The sequence below is a fragment of the Centrocercus urophasianus genome, unplaced genomic scaffold, assembly GCF_019232065.1.
Source record: "Centrocercus urophasianus isolate 14NV4802_14NV808 unplaced genomic scaffold, USGS_Curo_1.0 seq_10, whole genome shotgun sequence".
Taxonomy (NCBI): Eukaryota; Metazoa; Chordata; class Aves; order Galliformes; family Phasianidae; genus Centrocercus; species Centrocercus urophasianus.
The window spans coordinates 102,957,741-102,972,572 of record NW_024884142.1 but is presented as its reverse complement, the minus strand read 5'-3'; the positions used below and the strand labels follow the sequence as shown (position 1 = coordinate 102,972,572).

Sequence of the window (14,832 nt, the reverse complement as noted above, 5' to 3'; positions counted from 1 at the left end):
GAAGTTCAGATACAGAAAACTGGGAAAACTTCATGCTGGTATTTTCAAATACTTTCAGTTAGGAAACAGGAGTTTCACAAAGTAATTCTAATGCTACTTTAATTCCATAACAGCCATATTAGAGTCATTCTTTCTCTCTCCTTTAGATCAGTAGTAGTTTCACTTCGTCTTCTTCCAAAGTTATTTGGTACGTTTCAGCAGTTTGGGAGCAGTTACGATACACACTGGATAACAATGTGAGTAGATTCCCTACAAACACACTAAAACAACAGAAGCAATAGCATTTAGGTAGCTGCTTTGAGGCTTGCTCTTCTAGTTGGTCCAAATTAGTAATGACCTAAGATGAAAATGTGTCAGATATCTGGCATAGCTGTATAAATTTGTCTAATCAGGTCTAGTTTTATTCCTCATAAGTTCCGCTGTTTCAAGTAAGATGAAGACTAATTTATTTATTCATTTTACTATTTTCCCCCAAGCTCAGTCAAAATCTTGTCTGGACATACAGTAACAGTGTATGTAAAATGTTGTAGTAACTTGATGAGCATGATGAGCCCTTGAATCCCTCAGGGGCAGAGAGGTCTTGACAGAATAAAGGACTGGGCAGTCACCAGCCACATGAAGTCTTATTCTGCATCTGGGACAGGATCGTTCTGAATGTGCATGCACACTGGGGGATGAGAGGCTGGAGAGCAGTCCTGCAGAAAGGGATCTGGGGGTTACAGTTGATGGCAAGTTGAATGTGAGTCACAATGACTTCCCATACCCTGGGGGGCACCAGGCCCAGCACTGCCAGCCAGATGAGTGGAGGAGCTGTCACCTCTGCTCTGTGCTGGATGGCCTTACCTCCAGCACTGTGTGCAGGTTTGGGCACACAGAGCAGAGCAGGCTGAGGGGAGGTCTCAGGGCAGCTGCAGCTCCTACAGGGAGCAGAAGGGAAGGTGAAGGAAAGGCTCTGCTTCAGGGGGCAGGGGAATGGAACAGGCCCCAGGGCAATGGGCACAGCCCTGAGCTGCTGGAGCTCAGGAGCATCGGGAGAAGGTTCTCATGTGTAGGGTTTGGGTTTTAACTGGTGCTGTGTGGAGCCAGGAGTTGAACTCAGTGATTCATCCTTGTAGGTCCTTTCCAAATTAAGGATATTCTATGAATGTATGGTTCTGTTGTGATTGTATATCAAATGCTTCTGAATATTAAAGTGGTTTGTAAGAAGGTCTTTGAAGTGTGAAAGTATGTCATGTAGCATTCCTTATTAGGACAAACAGCTAGTCCAATTATTGAGAATGACTGGATAATACTACTCCTTCTATCAGCATTATTTCTTGGTATTTTTGACATGGCATTGAAATATCTGTCCAGTTCTGGTTTTTGGCTTAGACTTCTGCTGAATACGGGCCTTCAGGAACAGTTTAGGAACAAGGGCTGAAAAGAGGACAAGGAAGAAGGACTGTATTCTGTCAAGCCTGTGTCTGACCTCAATAACTTTGTTATGGAGCTTTATGGATGAGAAGGAAAAATAGAGTGCTTTAGTGAAAAAAAATTTTTAATTGACGGTAGATGGAGAATGCAAAATTAAATTTGTTCTTGTGTATGTGCATGTTTTTGAAAAGCTGTCTATTTTCTGTAGCTATTCTGGTAATTTTTAGCAGGCCGTAACGCTTTCTGCCCTCTAAATTTACACAGGTGGGCAGAAAAGGAACTTAACATGATGAAACTTTTCTTTGATAATTTGGTACACTACATCCAGGCAGTCAGGGAGGGACGACATAAATATGCATTGTAAGTACACAAATGACTGTGTTTGGTATTTTATGATTTTAAACATTTTTTACTGCTTTTCTTCTGATGTTTTTGAGAACTTTTTTTTTTTTTCTTAAGTAAATAAGAATAAGTATCTAATATCTAGGTATTAGATAGGAAGAAATTCTTTACAGTGAGGATGTAGAGACACTGGCACAGGTTCTCCAGTGAGGTTTGGAATGCCCCCTCCCTGGAAGTATTCAGGGCCGGGCTGGATGGAGCTTTGACATCTAGAGGGAGGTGTCCCTGCTTGTAGCAGGGGCTGGAACTTGATGATGACTAGGTGCCTTCCAGCCAAAACCATTCTATGATTTTGTGATTCTATATTGCATCATTTGTATATGATGCAATGTTATTATGTACATAACCTGGCATGTAAAATTTGCAGGACATATAGAACTGACTAAAACTGTATGAAGCCGAAACTTCTATGATTCAATAGTGACTTTAAAATGCTTAGGCAGGGAAAGATCTATAAAAAATAATTAGATTTAAAATATGTCTTTAAAAAAAACAAAAAAAACCCCAAAAAAACAGCAACTTCTGTCATTTTGTTAGACATGATTTTGATTTTGATTGTTTACTTACAAGTGAAATCAGGATTTTAAAAGTGCAAAGGAATTTAAATGGGTGTCATATTATAAATCTATTCAAATATTTCTATTTTGTTATTGTTAACCTTTACAATAGTTCTTGTGTTTTAACACACTCATCCACACTTTCTAGTGTATATGCTTAAAATTAGGTGTATAAACACGAGTGATAATAACTTCTAGCTTCCAGAGGACTAGACTGTTCCAGTTTTGACAACTTATGTACCGTTATATTGGATATTTCACTAATGAGAAATTAATTCCAAAGCTGTTTGAAAGTGAGGTGAACTGCTTTAAATTCAGGCTAGATAGTACGTTGTTCTACTCCTTTAACTATTAGTTTATAGCTTGTAAATTGAAATAAAGTCAGTATTTTTGTGTAGGTTATAAAAATATTTTTATAAAGCATATGTACTGGATGTAATCAGGGCTTTATTGTGATTGTGTAAATATCAGCTTTTTAAAGCTGCAAAAAAAATTAAGGTAAGCTCCTTCAAGGTGGTAATGATAAAATGATGCATTTTAGTTGGACTGTATGAAAAACGATAGTAAATCAGACAAAAAAAAGAGAATAACATAAAGACATAATAAAAGTCTTAAAACCCCTAGTGTTTCTTGTTTGGTAATGTCTTTAATGGAAGTCTAAGCTGGATGCTACTGGAAGTTCAGAATAGGTTTGTAAGGAAAAAACTATACTTCAGAGGAATATGCATTAGTGGGGAAAAGGTTAGGACAAGCAATTATATGTTGGTAACTAAGTTAAATAACCTATCTTTCTTATACCGTATAAATTTTAGATACAGCCACAGTGCAGAAGTTCAAGTTCGTCTTCAGTTCTTGACTTGTGTGTTTTCAACTCTAGGATCACCAGATCATTTCAGTAAGTATTTTAGCTTACCTTGTCAGAGAAGCACCTTGCAATAAGGCTTGCACACTTCTTAATAGTCATTGATATTTTAAATAAAAATGACATTGTTAAAGGTACACTTCTAAGTAATGTACAATATTGCTTCAAAAGAAGATTTTGTTTCTTTTGCTGATATACAGAACCAACATTAGGATTTAGATTGTCTTGCCGGTCCCCGAGAGCAAGGTGTTTCATTCTCTTACATCTTAGTTTTCTGAATAAAAGGATTATAATAGTTACTGAAATGAGGAGAACATAAGCTGCATTTGTGAGTTTATATTCATGTCCATAGTGTTTTCAGAGGTTTTGTACTGAAGAACACTTTATGTAAGTTGTAATACCAAAAAGAGATTTTTTAATTAATATTTTAGTACTGTCCAAAACATCATGCTCCTTGTAGGATCCTTTGCAAAAGTGGTAATCCGTGTGATAGTGAACATACACTGAAATCTTTTCATTCAATAAGGATAAAACTAAGTTGTTGTTGTTGTTGTGACTGATTTTATTTTTTTGACATTTATTTTTTCTTTGTGTGCCTGATGGAATTAGAATCTGAACATAATTTTTTGTTCTATTAAGCCTTGGAGTCTTACCCTTACTCCTAAACTTGTTCAGCCGTTCTCTTCTTAAGCTCTTGTAAAGTAGTAGCATTTAGTATTGTCTCAGCATCAGCTCTGTATAGGTTGAGTTGATTGTATATTTAGGTGATTCATTTGAATAAATGAGGATCATTTAAGTAGTCTCATAATAGGTAGCAAAGTCAGCATCCATTGCTTGGCTTGTCCCTCTGGTCATTACAATACAGAGTGCAGGAAGGAGTGAGAGTATCTGTAGCCAAGAGAAAATAAAATAAAATACCAATTGTAGTAATACATTTGTTAGTGTATATTGAAAGTATTTTGAGCTCTTTTAATATCACAAGCGTCTATATATGATGTAGGAAAATAAACCTACTTTTTTCCTGACTTTATATGAAATAGTTACAGAGGTACTCTTTCCAGCCACCGGCTCAATACCCAGCTCAAAGCTTGTGTTCAGTAATCATTTATGAACTGAGAAACAACCTGCTAATTAGTAGAAGATACCAGGTCAGCTCATACTATTCAGTGGACTGGTAGAAACTGATGGAATTAATGACTAAAAGGTTTGTCTGATCACCAGCTCTGAAAAGGGAAAACGTATGGTTTCTCATTGGTATGTGGTGCATTTTTCTTCTGTGGTTTCTGGAAACAACTTGTCTTGACAAAACCTGTTTTGATTTTTCTGGCTTTTTTGGGTTTTGTAGAATATTTGGGTGTTTGATTTTTATACTGGAATAGTTGATAATGCTCCCTTGATTTTAGGGTTGAGTTTAGAACAAGTGGACATATTGTGGCACTGCTTAGTTGAAGATTCTGAATGTTACGATGATGCACTACATTGGTTCTTGAATCAAGTACGAAGTAAAGATCAGCATGCTATGGGTATGGAAACTTACAAACATCTTTTCTTGGAAAAGGTACGCAGAGAGTTAATTGCAACCTTGATAATTCTAATGTTTCTTTCCGTATCAGCGCTGTTTAAAATATTGTTAATGGTTACTATGACGTATATATCTTCAGTACTATCAGAGGATCCTACTTGCTATGCAAATGCTTTTTTTTTTCCTAATTGAACAGTAGGTGGGGGGGATTGGCATGAATTGTTTTTGTGCTAATACTTACTGCTGTGCTTCTTCTTAAATAGATTGTGTGTTTTATCTGAAGCTAGGTAGCATTTCTTTTTTTCTTTTTTTTTTTTTTTTTTTTTTTATTTAAAGCCACCAAAAATTATAATTTCCCATGTGATGTACAGGCATCTGACCAAAAACAAGCAGTCAAGATTTTCTCCTCTTTGGGAGGGGCACTTAAATCTCATCCACATATTCACTGAAAATACAAAAATGCTGTAGTAGAGCTAATTGCAGTGGATCCCATTCATTTTAACTGATCTATAGTCTGTTGAAGCAGGTTGTACATTAAATAATGTATTCCAGCTCTTTTTCAGTATTACACAGTTTAAGTTCTACTTTTTGTGACTGTATGATTTTTTTCACTGAAGTTTCATGTGTGCTATCAAGTTGATCTGCTGTTGATACGTTAAGCAACTAATGTTGCAGTAGTGATTCTTGTTCCTTCAGTACTGTTACAGTCCAATTCAGTGATAGAGGAAACGGGATTCTTAACAGTGATTATAGTCAATTACTTATACTGTATATAAAATTCAGTGTCATCTTTAATGATAATACATTTTATTATTTTCCATACTAAAGTGTATTTATTTTATTTAGATGCCACAGCTAAAACCTGAAACTATTAGTATGACTGGACTGAATCTCTTCCAGCATTTGTGCAATTTGGCTCGATTGGCTACTAGTACATATGATGGTGGCTCAAACTCAGAGGTAAGCCTAGATTCTGTTTTTCTTCTTTCTGAGGAAAGGGAAAACTTACTTTGCTTATCCGCAGCTGTACTTATCTTGAGAACATACTGGTTTGAAAACTGTTTATTGGTTTGAAGCATTATGTTACAGTCTGTTATCATCAAGGCAGTATGAATTTCTACATTGAGAGAATCCTGGAACCATCTTTCTCAGAAGTTTCATATTTGAGTGTGTAAAATGTAGGCGTGGAATTGAGAGGCCTGCAATCCTTACCTGTCCTCATGACTTTGGTCATCTTATTTATAGAGAAAAATGTAGGAAGCTATAAAGAAAGTGCAGTTTATCATACTCTTTGCATACCTGAACTGTTAGCTGTTGTGTTTAAAGAATAGGTTTGAAAATTTCACTTGTAAGTAGTAACGTTTAAACTATATGAAAACTTTTACATGAATTAAGCGTATTTCATTCTGTCTACTAATATTTGTTAAAATTTGGCTCAGTTTATGTGTGATGTATTTTGCAGGTTTTTCTTATGTGCTTTTTTTTCACTGTCTTAGAAGTAAGATGATATGTAGGGTATTTTTCTGTGCATTGATTTGATGCAGTGGAGATTAAAATATGTGTTCTCACAATGAATGCTAATAATGGTTGTGGTTTTAAGTCTTCATTTAAATTTACTTCTGCTTGTCAAAAATAAAAAACACTTTTTTGAATTTTAACCAATTATCCTTCAAAGTACAAAAATATTCCTGTCAGTGTTAGGATTTTACAACAGTTGGTATTTAAAGTGATGAGAGGCTGAGCAAAGGAGGTATTTTTAGTATTTGCATCAAGAACAAATAAAACTTCTCATATCAGAAGGGTTAAACTTCCAGTAAAATAATGAGGCAATGTTTTGTTTCTTTCTTTGTTTTCCTTTTGTCCTAACAGTTGTGTGGCATGGACCAGTTCTGGGGTATTGCTCTAAGAGCACAGTCTGGTGATGTCAGTCGAGCAGCTATCCAGTACATCAACTCCTATTATATCAATGGTATGAATTTTCATTTCAAAGTTTGTTTTCTGTTAATATGTTCTAAAGAATATTAATGTTACCCTCTTTATTTTTAATATTAAAATACATGGTCTTAAATATGTGCTTAAATAATTTACTTGGATGTTGATATTACAGGTAAAAATGGGCTTGAAAAAGAGCAGGAATTTATTAGTAAATGTATGGAAAGTCTGATGATAGCTTCTAGTAATCTTGAACAAGACTCTCATTCAAGTCTGACAATTATTGAAAGAGGACTCTTGATGCTAAAGACACATCTGGAAGCTTTTAGGAGAAGGTAAATAGCACCACGTTATATTCGGATGCAGAATTTGTTTCTGTTTCTCTTACAGTAATGATGAATGAGTGATGAGTGATGAATTCATTAATATAAGTAATAGCTTCTTTCTTTTTCTTTGTGTAAAGTAAAGACAATAGTGGATAATGTTTAAAGGTAGAAGATTTAAACAGTTTAAAAAGTTGACCCTTGTCTTTATAAAGAAGTGTGGATGGATGTAGTTTACGTTTACCCATTCCTCGCCCAAAATTGAATAATACTGAGAATATATTGATCATTTCTTCTTATTTTGAACAAACAGAACAAAGGGTCAAGTGTTGCTTGTTTATTGAATGTCTAAGTTAAACAGGTTTTGATAAAAACACCGTGTCAAGTTTTTACTTGCTTCTTAAGGTTTGCGTATCATCTGAGACAGTGGCAGATTGAAGGTACTGGCATCAGCAGTCATTTGAAAGCACTGAGTGACAAACAGTCCCTACCATTAAGAATTGTATGTCAGCCAGCTGGACTTCCTGACAAGGTAGTTAAAAAGCCCTTTCCCAAGTACACCCTACTTTGTTAAATTTTAGTAACTCCATTGTTCACTTCAAAAAGAAAAAAAAATGTATTTAATTTCAGATGACTATAGAAATGTATCCTAGCGATCAAGTGGCAGATCTACGAGCTGAAGTCACGCACTGGTACGAAAATTTGCAGAAAGAGCAGATAAATCAACAAGCACAGCTTCAGGAGTTTGGCCAAAGCAGTCGAAAAGGGGATTTTCCTGGTAAGGTTTAGTACTTATACCTGTGTTTTTTGCCATTTTGAAGGTTCATCCGTTCATAGCTTAAAAGATTACTTTTTTTTTCTTTTCCTTCTTTCCCAGGCATCTCAAGTAAGGAAAGATTATGATACTGATACTGTCTGTAGTTACAGTTAGCATCGCTCTCACTTTTCATTAATAACATTCAGTAATGGCACATATAAGTACTATCTGTTACTTGAAATTGCAAATAAATTGCTGAACTGGCAAAATCCAATATGTCTAATAAATCGAATAGAGTTCCCCTGAGTTTTTTCATTTTCATTGTAGTTATAATTAATCATGTCATTATGTCACTTACAGATTTCTTATATAGTACTTTACTTTGTGATATGTATACCTTTATGACTCTGCATTTGGTTCATAATTTGAATTAATTCAGACTCATAATCGTATTATACCCTTCCTATATGTATTCCAGTCAGTTGTATTTTTCTTAATTCTGTAGTGGTTTTTAATTTGTGATCATTCTGTAATGAATTTGAAATGTTACCTTGTTTCTGAGGTTGTCTGCTTGCAAGCCTGATGAAGAAATTTCCACTTGTTACCTTTCTTTATGTTTTTCTGAGTGAATGAATTTTTTTCTGCATCCTTTAGATGGAGAAGGACATTTTCTGAATCCTCTTGTTTCTGTATATTACAGCATTCTTAGCTGCTGTTGCTGCTCGGAATATTCTTGTTCTTTGAATTACGTAGGTTGCTGTGAAAGTAATGCTTCCTGTTTAATTCCATGGAAACTACAACAGATACTAAAAGTACAATAACACTACTTGATAGAACAAATTCTCAGCTACAAAACACTATTTTTCTGTATAGTTGTCACCATTAACTATGAATTTTTGCCACTGGTCAACAAGAATTTGCATGCCATACTTAGAAAAACATGCACCATGTCGCCACTGCTGAAATGTACCACCCTGTACCTCATGGTGCTCACATACATTGTTTGCTCTCCATTAAACCTTCAGCAAGCGATTAAGAATGTCAGTGGGTGCCATTTCTTCTGCTTGGAGGAATTCGGTGACACATCTTTGCTTCGTACACACTTCTACGTCAGATGCCGTTTTGTCAGACTACGCTTTTGCTGCCATCTGTCACATGGCAATAAAACGAAAGATTGTAGAGAAGGTTCAGCCTCTACCACCATACCATCAACATCCACCTCTGATTTCATGCAGCAACATCGCAAAATAGGAGGCTTTACTTTCAGAGTGGCCCTTCTTTTTCTCCTGAATGTTTTCATGTTTTGTGTATTCGTTGTGAGGAAGTTAAAACGTAGGGCGTATTATCTGAACAAGTTCTGTCCACAGTCATCCTTTTCTTACACTGATGACCACTGGTAAATGTATGAACGTTAGTCTGACTGTGTAGTTTTATGTCTTTAAAAAAAAGTATACATATTTATAAATGTATATTTTAATGAGATGCACTATCAGTGTACCAGACTTCAAACATTAGATATTTTAATTTAATTTCTTCGTGAAGTCTGTCTTTTCAGTCACTTCTTAGAAGCTCTTCTAGCAAAGAGACTGTATTGTTTTCCACCAAGTATTGCCAGGTAGCAGATCTTTTTTTATTTTTGTTCTATGTAGGAGTTCAGAAACTGAAGATTCAGAATAGCAGTCCTACACCAGATGCAGTTTAGTCATTTTAATATATGTACTTTTTAATTTAATAATGTGCTGATATCCATAATTATGTACACTTAACATTTTATGGAATTTGTTTCATTTGCTACTAATTAACATACCATAACTGTGGGAAATTGGAGAACCATAGAGCCAGTGTCCTTTTCTAGTTTTAAAATCCGTAGTAATGTCTCTAAGTAGTCTTGTGATTCATTATCTGGATTGACTGATAAATTGATAGAATCCTGGAATTAGCTACATCTGTTATTAACCAAATTCCTGAAGAAGTACAGTGTAGGGCTGCTCTTCACTTCTCTGGGGGATCAGAGCCTAACACTGGAAAACCAGATTTTAATCCATGAAAAATATATTTGTGTAGTGGAGTTGGTGGTTAGAACTACATAAGTAATCAGAGATGATAAATTCATTTTAAAATGCAAAATTAATTTATATAAATGATAACAAGGTTTCTTGATTTATTGTTTATAGAATCATAGATTGCTTGCACCCAAATTGAAATCTTAATCTTTTAATTGTTCACATTTCTTCAGTGTTTACAATTCTCTGGAGGATGCTCTTGTTTTTTCTGTACTTAAGAAGTACAGAATATCTTCATTTACAATTTAAGTAAGATTAGTTATTGCTTATTTGTTTTTGCTGACTTGATCACAGACACGTAATACGAAGAGATGAGCACAATTATTTCCCAGAATTCTTTTTAGGGAAATGGTGTAACTTACTGCAAATTATGGGAGTCATGTTTTTCATCTGTAGTGTGGACACTTTACTGCAAGATTGGGTTGAGCTCTTACTGAAAATGCTATTTCCAAACACAGGTAGGAAAATGTACTTCAAGAATCTGTTTTTGTAAGGAAATTGCCATGACTTTTTAATGTTAATTGCTGCTGAAGGGTATGCTATTAAAAATGAGTCTTAGCACTATCATTAGAAAACAGAACTGACTCCAAAAATTTGCTGTGTTTTTTGTTTTTGTTTGCTTTTTGTTTTTTTGTTTGTTTGCTTTTTTTTTTTTTTTTTTTTTTAAATATCCTAGGTGGCCTCATGGGACCTGTGAGAATGATCTCATCTGGGCATGAGCTGACAACTGATTATGATGAAAAAACTCTTCATGAATTGGGTTTTAAGGATATGCAGGTATTACAAATGTATAGAAATCAATCACTTAAAGAGGTTGCTTGATACGTTGTTCCCTCTTTGTTACACAGCTGATATATATTGTGGTGATGATGGAAGGTATTTTTTTCTTTGGGAGCATGTATGGTAATTGCTAAGTCACAGTCTGAACCAACGATTGAGCCCCTGGTGAAGGGACACAGCCAGCTCTGGGTGCACAAGTGAAAGCAATTCATCTGTGTGACTAAAACCAGGTTCCTAAGCCTCATTTAAAGGCTGGCTGCCACAAGGGAAGCATCTCTACTTGGAGATTGCTTCCTTTGGAGTATTTGGTGAGCCCTGATCTTTGGATGGGTAATGTTTCTTTAACTGGATTGCAATCGTCATCCTTTTTCGGTAATTTAGACTCAAATGCAATGGAGAGCAACTCAGCAGCCACCTCAGCCAGCTCCTTCAGAACCCTGGGATGCACCCATCCGGCCCATAGACTTGTACACATTCAGTCTCATGAGACAGTTTCAGACTTGCTCTGCCCTTACTGTGGGGGGGGGAGGGGATTTACTGCCCTGATCCCCACCTAGACGTTTAGAGATGCAGTGTTCAGGACGTGAGAAATATTAGAATCCTGGCTGCTAGTGAAGACAGAGGCAAAGAACTCATTCAGTACCTCAGCCTTCTCATCTGTTGAAGCCAACTCTCCTTTTATGTTTTATGTTATGTTATGAGGAGATATACTCGCTTTGGCCTGTGTTTTCTGGCCTATATACCTGTGGAATGCCTTCATATTGTTTTTAATGTCCCTTGCCAAGTTCAGCTCCTTTTATGACAAGATTCCCAAGGGAAGCCAGTTGATGTAATTTCTGAATTTCAGCAACGCTTTCGATGCTGTTTCTCATGGCATCCTTCTACCACAAGACAAAAATAGAACATGGCTGATGAGTCTGGCCCAAAAGGTTATATAAATTGGGTTAAATCAGACTGGCAGCCAGGCACTCAGATTTCTGTGAGGCTCCATTTTAGGCCAGTTCCCTTTAACTTCTCATCAGTGTTGTGGATAGAGGACTTGTGGATGACACTAAATTGAAAGGAGCTGTTGAATCTCTCAAGGGCAGAGAGGCCTTACGGAGAGTACAAGGACAGTGAAGGACAGGAGCAGATCTCTGCTCTCTGGGGGCAGCAACAGGGCCTAAAAGAATGGCATGGAGCTGCACTGGGGAGAATCAGGTTGGGTGTTAGGGAAAGGTTCTTCACCAGAGAGCGGTCGGCCTGGTCACAAGCTGATGGAGTTCAAGGAGTGTTTGTACAGTGCTCTGATATGCAGAATCAAACTATAACCCACGTAAGGTTATAAAGCAGGTATATTTATTATGTCACCAGGTGTGAGGGGAATATCTCCTAACTTGCACACTGAGAAAAGCAATGGTTACATATTTAAAGACATAACGTATACATATTCATTACATTCCAAGAAAATGGGCCAGAATTCCAAGAAATCATTAACATATTGCCTCACTCTCTTGTGCATGTGTCCTAAAAATGTAGTGGGGGTCTCTGGTGGTCATTGAATGAAGGCTAGTAGTTTACCTCGCTCTGAACTTCCAGCCTTTTAAGTGGGGGGTAGCCCAAACCAGCTCGTACTGTGTTGTGTTGAGCTGAGGCATCTGTTTCATTGTCCTATCTTCAACAAAATGGCATCTGTTCCTCTTAGCGTTGTTTGGCAGAGAGTTTCCACAGACTCTCTGCCTTCTATGCTGGAGCTTATGTCTACTCAGGCATCTAGTCCTTCAGTTTGTATCTGTCAAGTTTTGGGAAACGTCTGTTTCTCACAATATGGGAAAGCTGTTCTCTTGATTCAGCTTTCAGACATAGGGTTTGGGTGGTTCTTTGTATTACCAGGATCTGAACCTGATGATCCTTGTGTGTCCTTTCCAACTCAGAATAGTCTATAATTTTGTAATATAGTTTGAGTCTGTGCGTGATCAATATATGGAGGTGGTAGCTGGTCAACAGGAACATTTCATCTGGAGGAGGCTTTCTTGAGTGTGATTATGCGTTTAGAACTAATCTCAGTTTTTCTAGAAACAGTTCTGTTTGTGCAGCTAAACTCTGGCTAACGTTTGTCTGCTCATTTGAGACAATTTATTTTCTTTTTCTTCTGGTTTAGTTTTTATTAGCGTACTTGTCAAGTAGGATTGGTACCGATCTTGTCATCCTGACTACAAAAGTAAGGGATAAGAACCACCTGTTCTTGCAACAGGAAGCAGAGTACACTACTGTACTGTAAGTGCCTTAAGTGAAAGCAGAACCACGCTTTACTTATCACAGAATCACTGAATGGACTGGGTTGAAAGGGACCTCAAGGATCGTGATTCTCCAGTCCCTCTGCCATAGGGAGGACCACCAACCTCCACATTTAATGCTAGACCAGGCTGCCCAGGGCCCCATCCAACCTGGCCTTCAGCACGTCCAGGGATGGGGCATCTGTAGCCTCCCTGGGCAGCTGTTCCAGCACCTCACCACTCTCATAGTAAAGAACTTCCCCCTGACATCCAACCTAAATCTTCCCTCCTTCAACTTAAAATCACTTCCCCTTGTCCTGCAGTTATCTCCCCTTTCAAAGAGTTGACTCCCCTCCTGTTTGTAGGCTCCCTTTAGGTACTGAAAGGCTGCAATGAGGTCACCCTGCAGCCTTCTTTTCTCCAGGCTGAACAAACCCAGCTCTCTCAGCCTGTCTTTGTAGGGGAGGTGCTCCAGCATTCTGATCGTATTTGTGGCTCTCCTCTGGACCCTCTCCAACAGCTCTTTGTCTTTCTTGTATTGGGGGCCTCAGATCTGGATGCAGTACTCCAGATGGGGTCTTGCAAGAGCAGACTAGAGGGGGACAATCACCTCCCTGTCCCTGCTGGCCACCCATTTTCTGAAGGAACCCAGGATCTCATTTGCTTTCTGAGCTGCAAGAGCACACTGCTGGTTCATGTTCAGTTTTTCATCAATCAGAACCCCAGGTCCTTCTCTGCAAGGCTGTTCTCAGGGGTTTCTCCTTCAGGTCTGTATATATGCCTGGGATTTTTCTGGCCCAGGTGCCAAACCTTGCACTTTGCCTTTTTGAACTTCATTAGGTTCATCCACGCCCGCCTTTCAAACCTGCTGAGGTCCCTCTGAATGGCATCCCTTCCTTCCACTGCATCAACCGCACCACTCAGCTTGGTGTCATCAGTAAGCTTGCTGAGGGTGCACTCGATTCCATCTCTGTGTCATTGATAAAGATGTTAAAGAGTACTTACAGCAGGTGCTGATAAGTCTTTGATGCTAAGGATATTGATGTATCTTAATGTTAAGTTCCTAATTCTGATGCTGTGTATGCATTTTGAAGTTGTTTCTTGCTGTTTCTAGATGGTATTTGTATCCCTGGGAGCACCAAGGAGAGAACGTAAAGGTGATGGTGTTCAGCTTCCAGCATCTTGCCTACCTCCTCCTCAAAAGGACAACATTCCAATGCTTTTACTCTTGCAAGAGCCTCATCTTACCACACTTTTTGATCTGTTGGAGATGCTAGCCTCCTTTAAACCTCCTTCTGGAGAAACATGTATGGAAGACAGTGAGGTAATTTAGAGCAATTTTTTAATAATATTTGCATTTAAGTCTTATTTAGTGGATCCAGTTTTCCTATCAATCATATTTCTTGTCTCCTGTATGCTTGTCATACATAGTTATTGTATTTTGATGTTTTTGCAATTTCACATGTTAAGCTCGCTATTATTGGTTTTCATATTTTTCCTAATATTTTTTAAAGTGTCCTGTGTACTGGAGACACTCTGAAAATAATAACAATAGGCAAAATTAAGCACAATTAAAAATAGTAAGAACAATAAGAACAAATATTGATTAATTAGTTTTTGTGTCTAAACATGGAAATTGGCTTGAAGGAAGGTTAGTGCAGTCCTATTACAAAACCTAAAATTTTGTGTTTTACATGCCATCACCAGCTTGTGTGAAATGAAATAACCATTAGTATATTCAAACTGGTAGTCTGTTTTTCAATTTTATTTGTACTCAAGTATCTCACAATATACGGCATGGTGTCAAGATAATGCAACTTAAATTTTCACTCGTGTTAGTGAGATTTCAGCTTCTCTGATCGATTAGTGAATTTACATTACATAGAAAAGAGATAACTTTTTAATTAAGAAAAAAATACTTTTTGGACTTTGAAATTTTAGTTAAGGCCATTTTCACAAGTAATTT

At 37.2% G+C, this 14,832-nt stretch overlaps 1 protein-coding gene across 1 annotated transcript in view; it reads left to right on the top strand.

Annotated features, from left to right (window-relative positions):
* USP34 (ubiquitin specific peptidase 34) overlaps positions 1-14,832 on the top strand; it is an 89,219-nt gene that overhangs the window by 61,865 nt on the left and 12,522 nt on the right. The window contains exons 19-29 of the mRNA XM_042822001.1: positions 147-236; positions 1,678-1,773; positions 3,185-3,267; positions 4,638-4,792; positions 5,603-5,716; positions 6,626-6,725; positions 6,864-7,023; positions 7,417-7,543; positions 7,642-7,789; positions 10,508-10,608; positions 13,981-14,190. Coding sequence (XP_042677935.1) covers positions 147-236; positions 1,678-1,773; positions 3,185-3,267; positions 4,638-4,792; positions 5,603-5,716; positions 6,626-6,725; positions 6,864-7,023; positions 7,417-7,543; positions 7,642-7,789; positions 10,508-10,608; positions 13,981-14,190 — 1,384 coding nt within the window. The remainder of the gene's footprint in view (positions 1-146; positions 237-1,677; positions 1,774-3,184; positions 3,268-4,637; positions 4,793-5,602; positions 5,717-6,625; positions 6,726-6,863; positions 7,024-7,416; positions 7,544-7,641; positions 7,790-10,507; positions 10,609-13,980; positions 14,191-14,832) is intronic.